Source organism: Idiotropiscis lumnitzeri, chromosome 16 (genome assembly GCF_059441095.1).
Source record: "Idiotropiscis lumnitzeri isolate Australia: NSW breed Sydney's pygmy pipehorse chromosome 16, RoL_Ilum_1.0, whole genome shotgun sequence".
Classification (NCBI taxonomy): domain Eukaryota; kingdom Metazoa; phylum Chordata; class Actinopteri; order Syngnathiformes; family Syngnathidae; genus Idiotropiscis; species Idiotropiscis lumnitzeri.
The window spans coordinates 17,078,197-17,091,927 of NC_142406.1; the positions used below are offsets into that span (position 1 = coordinate 17,078,197).

At 51.5% G+C, this 13,731-nt stretch overlaps 1 protein-coding gene across 10 annotated transcripts; it reads left to right on the plus strand.

The window, feature by feature from the left end:
* The first annotated feature begins 707 nt into the window (after positions 1–707).
* On the plus strand, positions 708–13,435 carry LOC148321926 (uncharacterized). Of its 10 annotated transcripts, none has more exons than XM_088318161.1 (32): positions 708–919; positions 1,632–1,700; positions 1,800–1,824; positions 1,893–1,910; positions 2,160–2,225; positions 2,376–2,512; positions 3,403–3,474; positions 3,551–3,608; positions 3,681–3,758; positions 3,922–3,956; positions 4,118–4,186; positions 4,257–4,667; positions 4,763–4,882; positions 4,950–5,007; positions 5,084–5,128; positions 5,643–5,699; positions 5,770–5,912; positions 5,997–6,098; positions 6,159–6,207; positions 6,465–6,545; positions 6,793–7,737; positions 7,808–7,929; positions 8,009–8,119; positions 8,183–8,240; positions 8,318–8,413; positions 8,641–9,234; positions 9,301–9,363; positions 9,451–9,584; positions 9,656–9,790; positions 9,869–9,926; positions 10,007–10,057; positions 10,142–13,435. In XM_088318161.1, exons 1-32 carry the CDS (start codon positions 857–859, stop codon positions 11,842–11,844), a joined length of 5,826 nt encoding a protein of 1,941 aa, XP_088174287.1. In that variant the 5' UTR covers positions 708–856; the 3' UTR covers positions 11,845–13,435. The 10 variants fall into 10 exon arrangements, with proteins under 10 accessions (XP_088174287.1, XP_088174283.1, XP_088174284.1 ...); XM_088318157.1 differs by having other exon boundaries at positions 4,257–4,455; positions 4,528–4,667; positions 8,009–8,240; XM_088318158.1 differs by having other exon boundaries at positions 4,257–4,332; positions 4,402–4,455; positions 4,528–4,667; positions 5,997–6,207; positions 8,009–8,240.
* The last annotated feature ends 296 nt before the right edge of the window (positions 13,436–13,731 follow it).

Below are 13,731 nucleotides of genomic sequence, written 5' to 3' on the forward strand. Positions count from 1 at the left end.
GCAACATTTAAACACTACTTGATTGGCTATTTTATTGTCTGGGGTGAGTAAGGAAACGTAGAAAGACATCTTGACAGTCAATTCTTATTTCTAAAACGAAAATAAAATATAGCACGAGACACAAATGGAAAAACGTCTGTCTGTTGATTTCGGAGTCCCAGACGTTGTCACCGATTGCATTTCTCATATTGACCAGATGATGGCGACATTGTAACGGCTGAAGACTGTCGTGCTATTTCATGACTGCCAGGTTGCGGTGCCGTATTGATTGGGAGTATTTTGGAGCAGAAAGGGTTTGAATGAAAGTTTGTGACACGCGACGTCAAGGGTTACACAAAATTACATTCAAAAATCTGCAAAGCAACAGTCATCCAAGAAAATACATTTCTAACCTGAAATATGAATTCAGAAAAGTCAGAATTCTTCCGACTTTTTTTTCCTTCATGGCCCTAATCCTCTTCCGCACATATATTATTAATCTTTTTTCGATTTTTACTTATATTAGCATTCATTTTATGTTGGTGTTTATCTCTTTTGACCACAGGGAGGCGCAACCATTCAACACGTGACGTTGCAACTATACCGTTATCGACACAATGACCACGTCCCGCCTCCTAAACTTTTCCGGCCAATCAGCTGTGAGAATGAAACCTGGGGGCGTGGCCTTGACGTGGCTGCTCGCTTTTAAAAGCCCCCACCAGTTAATTTATTCATTGACCATTCAAATTGGAACTTTTGCTCCGAAGACATTTTGGCCTCCATTTTATTTCGACATCTTGACACTTTTGACTTTTATTTTTTACTTGCCACAAAATAGAATGTAACGTTTTGTTGTTGTTGTTGTTTTTGTGTTTCAATGGCCTCGTTTTTCGAAATGTATTTTGAATCCAGCAAATGGAACGACGGTCTTGCTTGTCAGGTGAGTGCTCGCATCTTAACGCGATCATATTTCATATTTGTGAACACCACAAAGTAAGTCACCAACAACCATTTAACCTGACTGGTTAATTGCCTCTTAATTGGCTCCTGCCTTGTGCAGGTGTGCCTTGTTGACGGCGAACAAAAGATCGAAATATCCGGTTCTCCCTTGTTGCATTCTCATCCTACTTGGCCTTTCATGGCCATCCAGAACCCTCAAGACTCGCCTTATGTTGCTCCTTGGCGCTATTTCGGCTAAATCCCTTGCGAAGTCAGGGACGCCTGTCAAAAATCACTGACCTGACATAAACTATGTTGAGGGCCAAATGCATATCGGGGCCGCAAATCGCTGTTTTTGGGGCTCAACATAAGACTGACCAACAGTTGCGACATGGTCAAAGTAGAATCGAAGAATGATAAGCTTCCAGATGTTAGAGTGTATGAAAATTGACTGCAATTTCACTTTTTGACCATGTTTTGGTTGAAATAACGTCAGCACGCCTCTCGGTTCAATTCAACGCGTTTTCTTTTTGACATGAATGTGCTCCCTCCGCAATGTCCTCGATGGGGTTGAAATCAGGACTTTGGGAAGGCCCGTCTGAAAGCTAAATGAGCCACTTTTGATGCATGTTTGCCAAACGGAACCAAGTCGTCACGGCAGACGGAAAGCGATTTGTGAAATGCAAATTGTGTTTTTTTTTTCTGTGTTGCAGGTGTGCCTTGTCCAATTCAAAATATTTGCCGAGTTCAAGCGTCACATATCGTCAAAAGAGCATCAAAAGGTTGCCGTTGACATTCGTTGCTCTCTCGACATCGGGTCGTTCACCGCTCATCTCTCTGACCTTTTCTTCTTCTTTTTTTTGTTTACCTTCTCATTCCAGAAAATGACCGAAGTATTTGAGACAGGTAACGTTTGGGCCGTCTGCGATCATGTTCAAGCATCAAACATTTCAAGCATTTTCCGTACTTTGCAGAGCGCCACTCGCTTCCCGGTAAGTCATTTTGATTTTTCTTCTCGGTCAATATCTGAAAGTGGGTCGGCTCGTCACGCGGCGGACGAATCGAGCGCGAGTTGACGTGCGAGATCACGTGAGCTCGGTCGATTGGCGAGCAACGCGTCCGATTCTCGTTTCAAGCCGCGTCACGCCGATCCGACGAGGAGCGGAGGAAGACCCGTCGGAGAAACGCGACCTGAGCCAGAACCGGACCTTTTCATGGCTCATTCTCTCTTTTGTTTACAGGCCAGCTCCCCCGCATCGTTATTCTGGACAAAAGCGTCCAACTGGCCATCCAACAACCTCTTTTCGGTTTGGAAAGTCTTTGTTGTCGAGAGGGTCGTCCTCGTTCACATTTTGATGCTTTACAAAAAAAAAAAGAAAATGTTTGTTAGTTGGTTTGCCAAGCCGCCGTCGTTCTGCTGCTCCGACGTCGACAACAATCTTCGCTTTGCTCAACAGGATTTCAACTGCTGACCGTCTGTCTTAGTCGAGGAACGGCCAAAGTTTTGTACCTGTGCCACGTCTGCGAGGAAGTCGTGTCGGACCACCAGATCGTCGCGCACGTCATTTCCGTTTGCCACGAGTGCAACTATTCCGTAAGTTGCGTTTTTGGCCCCCCTTTTCGGACACGCGTGTCAGGTTCGTCGTCAATCAGGCATAAGATTTTCCTCGGCTAAAAGCTTCAAGTTGATCTTACCCCTGGCGTTCCGGTTCGGTCGGACGGCGATCGAGCCGAGCGTCGGGATGTTCTAGCGGGGCTGGCCTCGAGATGAGGATGCGCCGTCACCGTTCACTCCGCTCCAACTTTGAAATGTCACGGGAGAATCGCCCCAAATGTGCCGGCGCGACCCTTCCCGTGACAAGTAGGAAATTCGGAGACAAAATAGACGCAGACGCCAAGCGGCAAGAGTCTGACGGCCAAGAGAGATGCTCCCCCAGCGATCGGGTCGGACCTCTGAAGCTTCCAACAACCCCCCCTGGGCCTTTTATTGACAATCGCGAGTTATATCACAATACATGTTTACACAACAGGATCAATTCGGCTGGCGTCGCACTCCTCATGTTTATTTAAAGTTGTTGGGTCGCCTTGACCTGGCGTTTCCCGGAGTTGTTGAACCAAAATGAGCAACAAAACCTCGACCGCATAGTTGATGTTGCGCAGTGTGAGTTGAAATGACTTTGGTTCACATAATTGTTCCTGTTATTTCTCTGTCGCCGCTTGATAAGAATTTCTTGATCAGCCTTCTTTAGCATAGGCGGCGTGGCGGTTGCGGCCGACTTTGACGTCAAACGTCTCCTATCGGGATTCAGCGCGTCAACTTCTTTCTCTCCCGCGTCTTCACTCAAACGGCAAAACACTCAAGCGTCGTCTACTTTGCGAGATTGCAACATGTTGTACGCGCTACGTATTAAAAGAAAGCTGCGTCACGGCAAATGTATAATAACCTCTTCACATTCTTCGAACGGCACGCGTGCGTGTCTGTAGAACTCGGCCGATACGACGACTCCGGGAAAGCAAGAAAGCCGTCGGAGTGTCGGCCGCGTTGGACCGCTTCAGGTTTGTCTCCGATTTTGAAGCCGACGAAATTTGTGTCATTTCTTGACATTTGAACCGTTTCCTCGCTCTCTTTCAGATCCTCAATTTGCCTTACACGCTTCTTTCCGTGTACGAAACCTTCAGCTACTCGCAAGGTTGGCCAGCCGTCCTTTCAAAACGATCGCTTTTGCCGTCACGCGCCGACGCCGTTTGCTTCTCCTCGCCAGTGATGCGCTCGCTCAGTTTGTTCGTCAAACTTCCCAAAGTGCGCCAAGTTAGGACACGCGAGCCCAAGCTTGACGTCGGTGAGTCTTGTGTGTCCGTCGTCGCCACGATGGCGCCGATAATTGAACGCGCGCATCCCCTCTGCTTTTGCAAATATTTTTTGGCATTTTATTTGAAGAGCTTCACGTTTCGCTTGAAGTCAGACGCTCCATTTTATTTGTGTGATTTTCTTTTTTCTGGTAGACGGTGTTGAGAGGTCAAACAAAATCCGTTGTCAGGTAACGAAAAGAAGCACATTTTCGTCTTTTGCTCTTCCGATGGCGGAGGCGTCAACGTATCGTGCCGTGGGATAGACGACGACGACGACGCTTGTTTGGAAACGTTTCAAGCGTTGGGAGGACAAAAAAAAAAATTCATTATTTTTTTTTGTCATTTTCAGAACTGCAATATCCAGTTGAACACGCCGGAGCAATATTTGCAGCACGTAGAAAATGAGAAGCACAAAATGGTGCGTGCACACTTTGCGTCGGCTCACCGGATCGGATGCCATCGGGTTGATCGTACGATTGGGATTCCAGATGGTGAAAAGCATCTGCGGCTCGCCGAGCGACGCGGAACAAATGAAAGACACGAAGACGGCGGCGGCGGCCCAAAGTGAGCGAAAACGTCACCGAGCCGCTGAGACCATGTCGGCGTTAACGTTTGAAATGCGGCGTCCTTTAGCTCCGCCCCTTCCGAGGGATTTATTCCATCAACTGGACGGACGCGCCGTGCCAGGTGACGATCACGCTGAGCGTCGGCGTCGCCGTGACGACCGTGTGACGGGCGTCCTTTCCGTTTGCTGGCCAGGAGCGTCCGTGATGGTGTTCTGTCACAGCTCGGAAGCGGCGGCCGAAGCCGTCGGCGTCTGCTGCGCCTGCCGCGACGCCTTTCCGACGTCGGCGCTGACGAAACATTTGGACTCGCACGGGCACCTCCTGCAAACGCTGGTCAGCTCGCTTTTGCGTGAAACTGAAATTTGTCGCCCGGGTGGCACGGACACGCCACCGACCGTTGGCGACGACGCCATTTTTGCGTGTCCTAGTTGCATCTGAATCCGTGGCGACTGCCGTTTGGTTGGCAACAAGTCCCGAGACGGAAATTCTTGCGGTCCGAGTTGGAGGCGGAGGAGAAGGAAAGGGGGTGGAGTCAAGTGATTGTGAAGGTAAAAAAAACCCCCAAAATAAATAAAGACGTGGCGCTCATCTCACCACGTTTACATTTGTTCGCAGGTGATGGATTTGCCCGGCTCGGTCTTAAATGCCGTCAAGCCACCGAGTTACCAGAAAAGTGGGCGTCCCAAAATGGACTCGCGACCAATCCCGGTTCCTTCTTTTTTTCATTTGAATTCCTCGTTGTGTTGCAGTACTGGAGCGACTCACGCGCCACCATCTTGTCTTCAAACGAAACGGTAAACGCTTGTCGTCTCCTTTGCGTTTTCAAGCGCTTGCTTCACACGTTCACGTTTTCGGGGCCTCAAAATATTGGGTTGGCTGCGAGAAAGAACGGGAACGCCGTGAGGCGCTTCCAAATGTTTGATGTGACGCACGCTGTCGGCTCAGCATCTGCGGTCATGTGAGCAGGTCGACTTGTGGAAAAAACAAACTGAAGATGGCGACCATGTGTGTGCGTGACAGCTGCCTCGCCAAGTTGCTCGTCTCCTCGTGCACACGTCTTTGACATTCCAGGGAGGAGGCGGTGCTGATGCGGGCGTGGCTTTCTTCCTGGGCGGGGCCACAATTTGCCAACTGTTTTGCGTGATGGCCTCGTCGACATTCAGATGAGATGAGCTGAATGGCGACATCAACGCAACGCGCGGCGGCGGCGATGATGTCATCGCTTCCCCAGGCGAACGCAAACCTTTGCCCCAACGGACATCTTGATTTGAATCCTTCCTAACCGGCGGTGGTGTGACTTCTTTTCAGTGCCGCCGTGCCAAACCTTCCGCCGCCTTCGCCAGCACAACACGTATCCGCTTTTGGGTGAGGACGCCACCGGCGCCGCCACTTTTTGTGTTCGTCTCTGCGGATGTCCGACTCTTCGCCATTGCAGGGCGCAATTTTCTTGCATGGCACGAGGCCCGCGACGGCGACGGCGCCCGCGACGCGTGCTTGTGTCTGCTGTGTGGAAGGCGGCTGAGCGAGCGCGAAGGCCACGCCCACGCCTTCAGCCGGGAACACGTCGCCACCTTTCTTGTGAGTTTCTTTTCTCGCTCGGCCCGAATTTCTTTTGCGCTGAAGCGAAGGTTGATTTTTGGCGGCCGTGTTTGCGCTCCAAAGGACCGATTCCATCCTGGCTCGCCGACGGCCGACGGTTGCGCCGAGGTTTTACTGGAGCTGGCCACGCAGGCGGCGCGTATTCACGGCGTGTCGCACGCGCAGGTATGGCCACGCAAACGCGACGCGACGACGAGTCGACAACTCATCGTGTCTCCCGCGCAGAAATTAACGTTGGATCGGCCCGTCAAGGAACCTTGCGAATACGACAAAGGTGAACATTCATTTGCAAATTCCAAATGTCAAGTCTGAGGACGCCAATTTGGCCTTTTCCACACAACTTCATGTTTAGTAAAGTCGAAAAAGGAAAAAAGGCACGGCAGATTTGGAGTCGGCGTAAAATCATGTCGAAAAGCTTTTGAGAAATGTCGTCCGCTTTGTATGGCGAGTTTGGATGTTTTTTTAAAACAAAAAAAAAAAAGTCGCAATTCGAGAGGTTTTGACTTTGTTCTTCCAACATTTGCTTGTCAGTGAAAATAATTCTGAGTGCGGCAAAGAGGAGGCGGAGCAAAGGTTCGCTGATCCCGCTCGTCCTGCCTCAAGCGCCGTTGGGTAAGCCGAACAACAACACCGTGCGTGTGCGTGTGCGTGTCACTCTTTGAGTTTCAGGTCAGACAATTTAGTCTTTGAGCTCCAAAGTGCGTTCTAGTCGTCGGTCCCGTTCTGTCTGAACAATTACACGTTTTGTTTTTGTCGCCGATGCAACGCTTTAAAATGTCGCTTGTGCAAAAGAGTTAAAAAAAAAAAAAAGGAACGGATTTGCCAAAATAATCGAGCGCCGTTCAACTTTATGTTCGAGTCCCCAAAGAAGCGGTGACCTCATTGAACTCGAGTCCGATGACAACGCCGACTTCGCAAAAGCCGAGTCCCAACGGCTGCCAACGGACCGCCAAGGCCCAAAAGACTGCGACGGAGACGGGACTGGAAAAGAGTGGCCAAGTTCCGACGGACGCTCAGGACGACGAGATCGCCTGCAAGCGACAACGGAGGAACTCCAGAGAAATTGCATCACGTGAGGACAAGCCGAAGATCAAACGTGAGCATTTTGACCCAATGGCGAGCGCGTCGGAATGGAGTGCCGCCAAGGCTGCGGTACCGCTTGCCGCCAGCGCTGAAAGCGCCTCCGAACGCAACGGCGAGTGCTCAACAAGCTCGAGCGGGGCGAGCTCGAAAATCACTGCGTCCAAGCTCGCGGCATCTGCCGCCAATTTGACTTCAAAGCTGAGGGCGCTGATGGCGACGGCGACGAGCGCAAAAGCAACCGCGCAAGCTACAAAGTCATGTGGAGTGACAACCATGGCAATGAACTCGAGTACGGCCGCAAGGGCTACTCCCGGCGTCACCAAATGCAGCCGTCTTCCGGCAGCTGCGGCAAAGTCTGGCGCGACCGCTCCCACCGGCGACCGATCCTGCAGACTTGCAGCAAAAAACTGCGACGTGACGGCGACCACCGCGAAAGCCGCAAGACGCGCCGTCATCGCTCCGACATCGGCGACACCGAATCGGGTTCACGGCGCAACGTCGCCTCCGTTTCCTGCAGCCGCCAGGATCGCGGCGCCGAGCTCGACCGCCAAGTTTAAATCCCGAAAAAAAGTTGCGACTTCAGCGATCGGATCCAGAAAATCGGAAGTCGCTGCTAAGAAAGTCAACAAGACGGGGACGTCGGTTGCCGATGCAAAAAGCGCCGCGAGCTCGACGGCCCAAACGCGGCTTAGCAAAGCGAAGCCGACCGTTTCTAAAGTTGGTGAGTGCGATTGTGAAGCGAATCGATCCTTCGGTCCTCGTCATCGATGTTCTCTTCCGTGGACGTTTAGGACTCAGCTTCATCGTCGCCGTGAACAGCGATGGCAGGAAGCAGTCCTACTGCGCTTTGTGCCACATTCGATTGGAACGCTCCAGTCACCTGACGGAAGACGTTCACATACGCAACTACATGGTGCGTTCCTAATCCCCCCCCCCCCCCCCCAAAAAAAAAAAAGTTGTTCTCACTTGTGCGCCGTGACGTCCCCAACCAGAAACGGCGGTTCCCCGAGTTGACGGACGAGCAGCTGGCAGGCGTCAACTGGCACAAGTTCGCATTCAGCATGGCGGAGGTCGAGAAGGGTTTGGGACTTCGGAACATCCAGGTCAGTTTGCGCGTCTTCGCCCAAAGTCGGAAATCGAAAGCTGCTCTCGTTTGCTCTCGCCAGACCATCGAAGTGACCAACGACGAGTACAACGAGCTGTCCGGTCTTCCCGAGGCCCGAGGTAAACCCGCCACCGTGAAAAATGAGCCAAACCCACGTTGGATGAAAGCGCAATCGATCGTTGGGCTTTCTCGTCAGCTTTACAAAGATTGGAGACTCGCTTCGGCGTGTCGGCCGACTCTTCGGTGCCTTTCGGACCACCCATTTCGCGCGGCGCCTCAAGCCCGGAAGACGGTAATTCACTTTGTGAATGTTTTGCATTCGCCGGCGCTTTTTTGTTTCCGTCAAGATGAGCGGCTCACGATTCCAGAGCGATGCCGGGTCACAGCACCGTTGTTTGCCGCGTCCGTTGGCGTTTTGAGTGAGCGCATGCGTTTTTCTTCTGATTGTTGCTTTTGCGAAGCCAATCAAAAAAATGCGCCTCTGGTTTTATTTGTGGCGCGTTTCATCTTTCCGTTCAGCCTCTGATGCCGACGTCCACGTTGCTGCTGATGAAGATCCAGACGCTGATGCGGAGGCCGATGTTCGCGACGTCCGCGGACCCCAACGTGGCAAAGAAGTTTCCGAGCGGCCGAGCATGGATTGTCGCGACCTGAAGTTGTCGGAGGAGCGTCTGGAAAACTTTGAGGCCTGGACTTCAGCGTCGTTCGGCCCAGAAGCGCCCATCGGTGGTCCGTGTTTAAAGGACGCTCAGAAGGAGCCGAAAGGTTCTGATGAGGCCTCGGCGTGGGCGGGACCGGACCCAAAGCTCGGCGATCCCGGTTTAGAGGACATTGAGCAGAATGTGGCGGACGTCCGTGCGCCCTCCCCGCCGGTGTCGTCGGGCCTCGAGCCTCCGATCGGTGAGCAAGCCTTAAAGGATGTCAAGAAGAATCCGGAAGGCGACGGGCCCGCTCCTCCGGAGCCTTTCGGGCCAGAACCGCACGTTGGTTTAAATTGCGGTGGCGAGGATCCGGAAGGGTCCGATCGGTCGGGACAAGACGTGCCTCTCGCTCCGGCGAGTGCCGACGTGAAGCGCGTGGAGGACGGCGTTCCGCGGGCGCTCCTTCTTTTGGGTAGGTTCCCGTCAACGTCGGAGGTCGCGGTGACAACGTGATGCACTCGTCTTGCTTTTGTTACAGGGAATGAAAGTAACTTGCTCATGTTTTTGTGGGTGAGGGGACTGTTCAAGCAGCCGGTCTTAGGTGAGTAGGCGTGTCCCTCCTGCACAGGACACGCCCCCTCCCCCTCCCAAATCTGCACCCGTGATGATTAGGCGCTTGCCCGGTCAGGTCTCGCGTCGGTGTACGAGTGCCGCGGAGCGTCTGAAAATTCCTTCTACTTGTGTGAGAGTTGCGGCCAGAAACTGAGCGTCGGCGACATCTGCCTGCACATGGTGAGCGTGAAGCATCAGCTCGCGTACATGGTAAGCGCCGCTCGCCGGACGTCCAACGGATGCACGAGCTTTTTTTTTTTTAGGACGTGTTTTTCTTGCAGCTCAAAGCATATCCTCACCACATGGATTCGTTTTGGTACGAGGAGGACCTACTCCAGGAGACCAAACTCCACATCTTCAACGCTGTTGCGGTTCAAGTCGCGGCGCGGGAGCGTTCCAAAAAGATGGATGCAAAGGTACTCTTGAGCATTCCGGCACAAATCTCTCCTCATGCTGAGTGAGCTTTTTTTTTTTTTTTTTTTCTGGGGTTGAAGGTTTTAGTCCTCTTTCAAGACTTGTACGAGGCCGTTTGGAAGGCTCCGTTCGAAGAAGGTATTGTCGAATGTCACGATCTGTTTGACGGCTGCCGAAGCGTGCCTTGTGCATCGAGTGTGTGTGTGTGTCGTTTGAAGCTGTCAACATGCTGCAGAGCGCCACCTGTCAGTCGCTGGCGTCACGAGCTGGTACGTCAACGCTTTTCGAGCACAGGTGACATTCTCGATGGATTGATTTGAATCTGGACTTTTTTTGTTTTTGTTTTTTTGAAGCGAGCCGGCCGTCTGAGAAACGGAGCGGACAAGTCATGGATTTGTGTGTGGAACCAAATTGGGATTGTGTTGCTTCCACCTCGGCGCCACTTTCTTGTCCCGCCTCCAGGACGCCACATGTCGTCCACGTGAAGGAGGAGGCGACACCTTTGCGATGCAAGCCTCCTGAAAACGTGACATGGGTCACCAAAACGCCTCCCCGTGCCTTTCAAGCCAAGAATGAACCCATTCGCCCCGAATTCAAAGCTCCGAGAAGACTCGGTGAGGAGCGACCGAGGTCGCAAATGAACGCTGATCTTGCGTCCCGAGATTCTGGAAGTGCAAAAGTCGTTTTGGAGGAGCAGCCCCGTTTGCAAGTCAAGACTGAACAAATTCCAAAAAAGTCCGGATCGTTCGAAACTGAAGCGCAGCCTCGCTTTCAGCTGAAGTCTGAATTTACGCCGCACGAGGATGGCGCCGGTCCAATTCTTGAAGCCCGTCCCGGTTCTCTAAGGAAGACCGAAGCCGTGCTGACGGAGTGTCGCTCTCCTCTCGCGACGGCGTCTTTGTTGTCCATGCCACGTCGGGTGAAAGACAAAAAAGTTTTCTCGACTCGCCCATCTCCTGGAACACGCTCAGAAACGGCGCCGAGTTCTCCAGTCAAAGATGAACCTTTGTTCTCCAAGAACGGATCTCTGGGAGTTACCGGTTGCATCTCCAAAGCGCAACCGAGTTGTCGAGTGAAAGGCGAGCCAAGAGCGCCTCCCGCGGCGCCCGAGATGCCGTCGAGATTTCGGCTGAACCAACAAGAAAGCGCCAAAAGTGTTGCTCCTGAAACGTTGGCGCAAGATAAATGTCTTCCCGCCAGGAAAAGAGCATCGCTTGAGTCTCTGGGTCAACTCATCCGGATTTGTAGCCGTCAGAACCAACCGGGTCATCCTCCTCCCGTCAAATGCAGACGCGCGTCGTCGGAAGCCCGGCCAGCAAAGTCCGCTTTTGTCGAGCCTCGGACGATCCAAGTAGAACCGGGTCGCGGTGGCCAAAGTGCAGAAGGTCCTCGCAAGGCCACGGAGCGTTTTGTCGGCGTCACCGCCAAGCCGGCAGCTCAAGGCTGCCGCCTGACATGCGTGCGGCCCGGCGGCACAATTGCGGCGAGCGACAGCAGATGCAAAATCCGTCCGACGGCCACGGCGGCTCACTTCCCTCCCGAGTCATTTATTGCGCCGGACGAGAAGTGGACCGGCGCTGTCGAGCGAGACCGGGATGGGCCGGACGACGCTGACGTCGAACCAGCGCCGGCTGACGTTTGTGCGGGCGGCAGTCCGAAGGTTGCGCCTCAAGCCGACGCCGATCCTCGTCGGGAAGAATTCCAAAGATCGGCCGTCGTCGACGGAGACCATCGGCCGGCGCTCGCTGCTGCGACGGAAGCTCCCGGCGAGGCGCCGCCATCAAGTAAGCGGTCGTCCGCTCCTGCTCGACCGATCGCTTGCGTCTCCAACTGGAAGTCGAGGTATGTTCAAAACCGTTTCCCTCCGGCGAAGATCCACCGAGACCCGTCCTCCCCTTTGCGCTTGTTCCGCCAGCCGCCAGTCCACCGTGTCCTCGTGCCGATGGCGCGGCGGCCCGTCCCGCCGTGGATGGCGCAGGAGCGCCGCCCCCAGCGCGGGAGCGTCGACGCGTCCTCTTCGTGGCCCGTTTCGCCGCCGCTTGGAGGCAACCACTGAGGACACGTGCACGCTGGCGCAGTTCTGGCACACAAAATAACCGTTGACAAAGAAGAACACGGACGCCAAAGATGCTTCAACGAATCCCGTTTTGTCTGCCGACGTCTCTTCTTGCTTTTGAGTTTTGTTTTTATGTTCAAAGGTTTGCTCTGCAATTTTTGTACTTTTAGTCTTTTAATGTTATTCTCCGACTGCATATTGTCTCAACACCTGGACTGAGTTGGTCCTTTAACGACGTTTGTCTTGTTTGGAATTAGTTGGAAGCCAAAATAAACTTGAAACGTGTCAGCATGCGTTCAACAGAATTGACGGTGAAGGATTGTATTACGAGTGGCGGCATTATTTTAAGGTCAATTCTTTAATTTAGCAGGTTCATATTTACTGAATATGTTAAAACTTTGATGAAACCCAAAGCATTGATCAAATGAAAGTACCAGTACTGTAGATAGGATTGACGACTGGAATTGTCGTCATGGTGTTTATTCATTCTTTTGATTATTCTCATTCGCTAAATTTAGATGTCAGACTTCAAACTGGCTGTTAGAATAATATTAAGAGGTTATTATACATTTGCCGTGATGCAGCTTATTTGAATATGTAGCGCATATAACATGTTACAGTTTAATAGAGTGGACTATGCTGAGTGGAGGTACAGGAGGACACCTCGACTGCAGGGAAGTGTCTGCAATTGGCAGGGCGGTGGCACTTCTTCAGAAGTGAAGATGAAGCAAGCAACATCGTGAGGAGCCTGATAGATAAGTTGGCATCGAAGTCTGAAGCAAGCAACATCGTGCTGGGTCCTGATAAAAGATGTTGACGTCAAAGTCAGCTGCGACCCACGGCGGCACGCCAATGATAAACCAGACTAAACCAGCTTTTGAGAAGACGAACTGTACCACCCTTGAGTGTAATCAAAGATAAAGATAAAGATAAAGATGTCCTTTATTAGTCCCACAATGGGGAAATTTGAAGTGTTACAGCAGCAAAGATATAGATCACACAGAGTCGGCGGCGTAATGTAGCCGTTAATGTGTAACATTAGCAGCAGACATTCATAAAAAGCATGCAAATATAAACAGTATAAACGTATCGAAGTGTAAGGAAACACTCCTAATGCCTGTCCATACAGAGGGGGAAACGCTGTAATGATAAAAGTACTATAATGGTAGAAGTACTGCAACGATGGAAAAATACTGCAATGATGAAGTATTGTAATTATAAAAGTACTGCAATGATAAAAGTACTGTAGTAGTGAACATCCTGCAATGGTAGAAATACTGCAGTGATGGAAGTACTGTAATAAGAATACTGTAATGGTAAACAAAATACATCATTGGTCAATATTTAAGTACACCCTTGGCTGAAAGTACAGTAGTCGTGTATATTGCATTCTAGGACTGCACAATTGCACTAATGCCCTCCCGTTTGTAGGCCTGACCCAATGTTCTTGTTAAAAAGTCTGACAACAGTCGGCAGGAAGGAGCGGCGAAATCTGATTCCTCGATGTTATAAAAGGGAATGTGTGAAAAGCATCGAGGAACAGAAGGGAGATGAAGTTGCCAAATAAACTTTGTTAACCTCTCTGTCTCCACTTGAGCTGCGTGTCTCTTTCCTTTTAGCTAACGAACACGATATGTCAAATTGGCGAACCTGACACTGGCACACACAATTTTTTCATGACTCGCACTCTCAGAACAAACAGATTCAGTCTGCTCAGGTCAAACTGATGACAAACCAGATCGCACTTCATGGACAAAAACGACAAAGCACATTCTCCACATAAGTCGTAGAAGAAAACATCAAGTTGGACGTCACAGGGACGCGATCAAGGACACCAAAAAAACAGAACAAGTTGATCTGGGAAACATTCACCACACAATCTGCACA

Bases quoted from the DNA above. Each gene is read 5' to 3' on its own strand.
- LOC148321926 (XM_088318151.1), top strand. From the start codon at position 857: ATGGCCTCGTTTTTCGAAATGTATTTTGAATCCAGCAAATGGAACGAC. The intron at 3,957-4,117 runs GTAACGAAAAGA...TGTCATTTTCAG, and splicing joins CAAACAAAATCCGTTGTCAG to AACTGCAATATCCAGTTGAA. The intron at 5,129-5,642 runs GTAAACGCTTGT...ACTTCTTTTCAG, and splicing joins TCTTGTCTTCAAACGAAACG to TGCCGCCGTGCCAAACCTTC.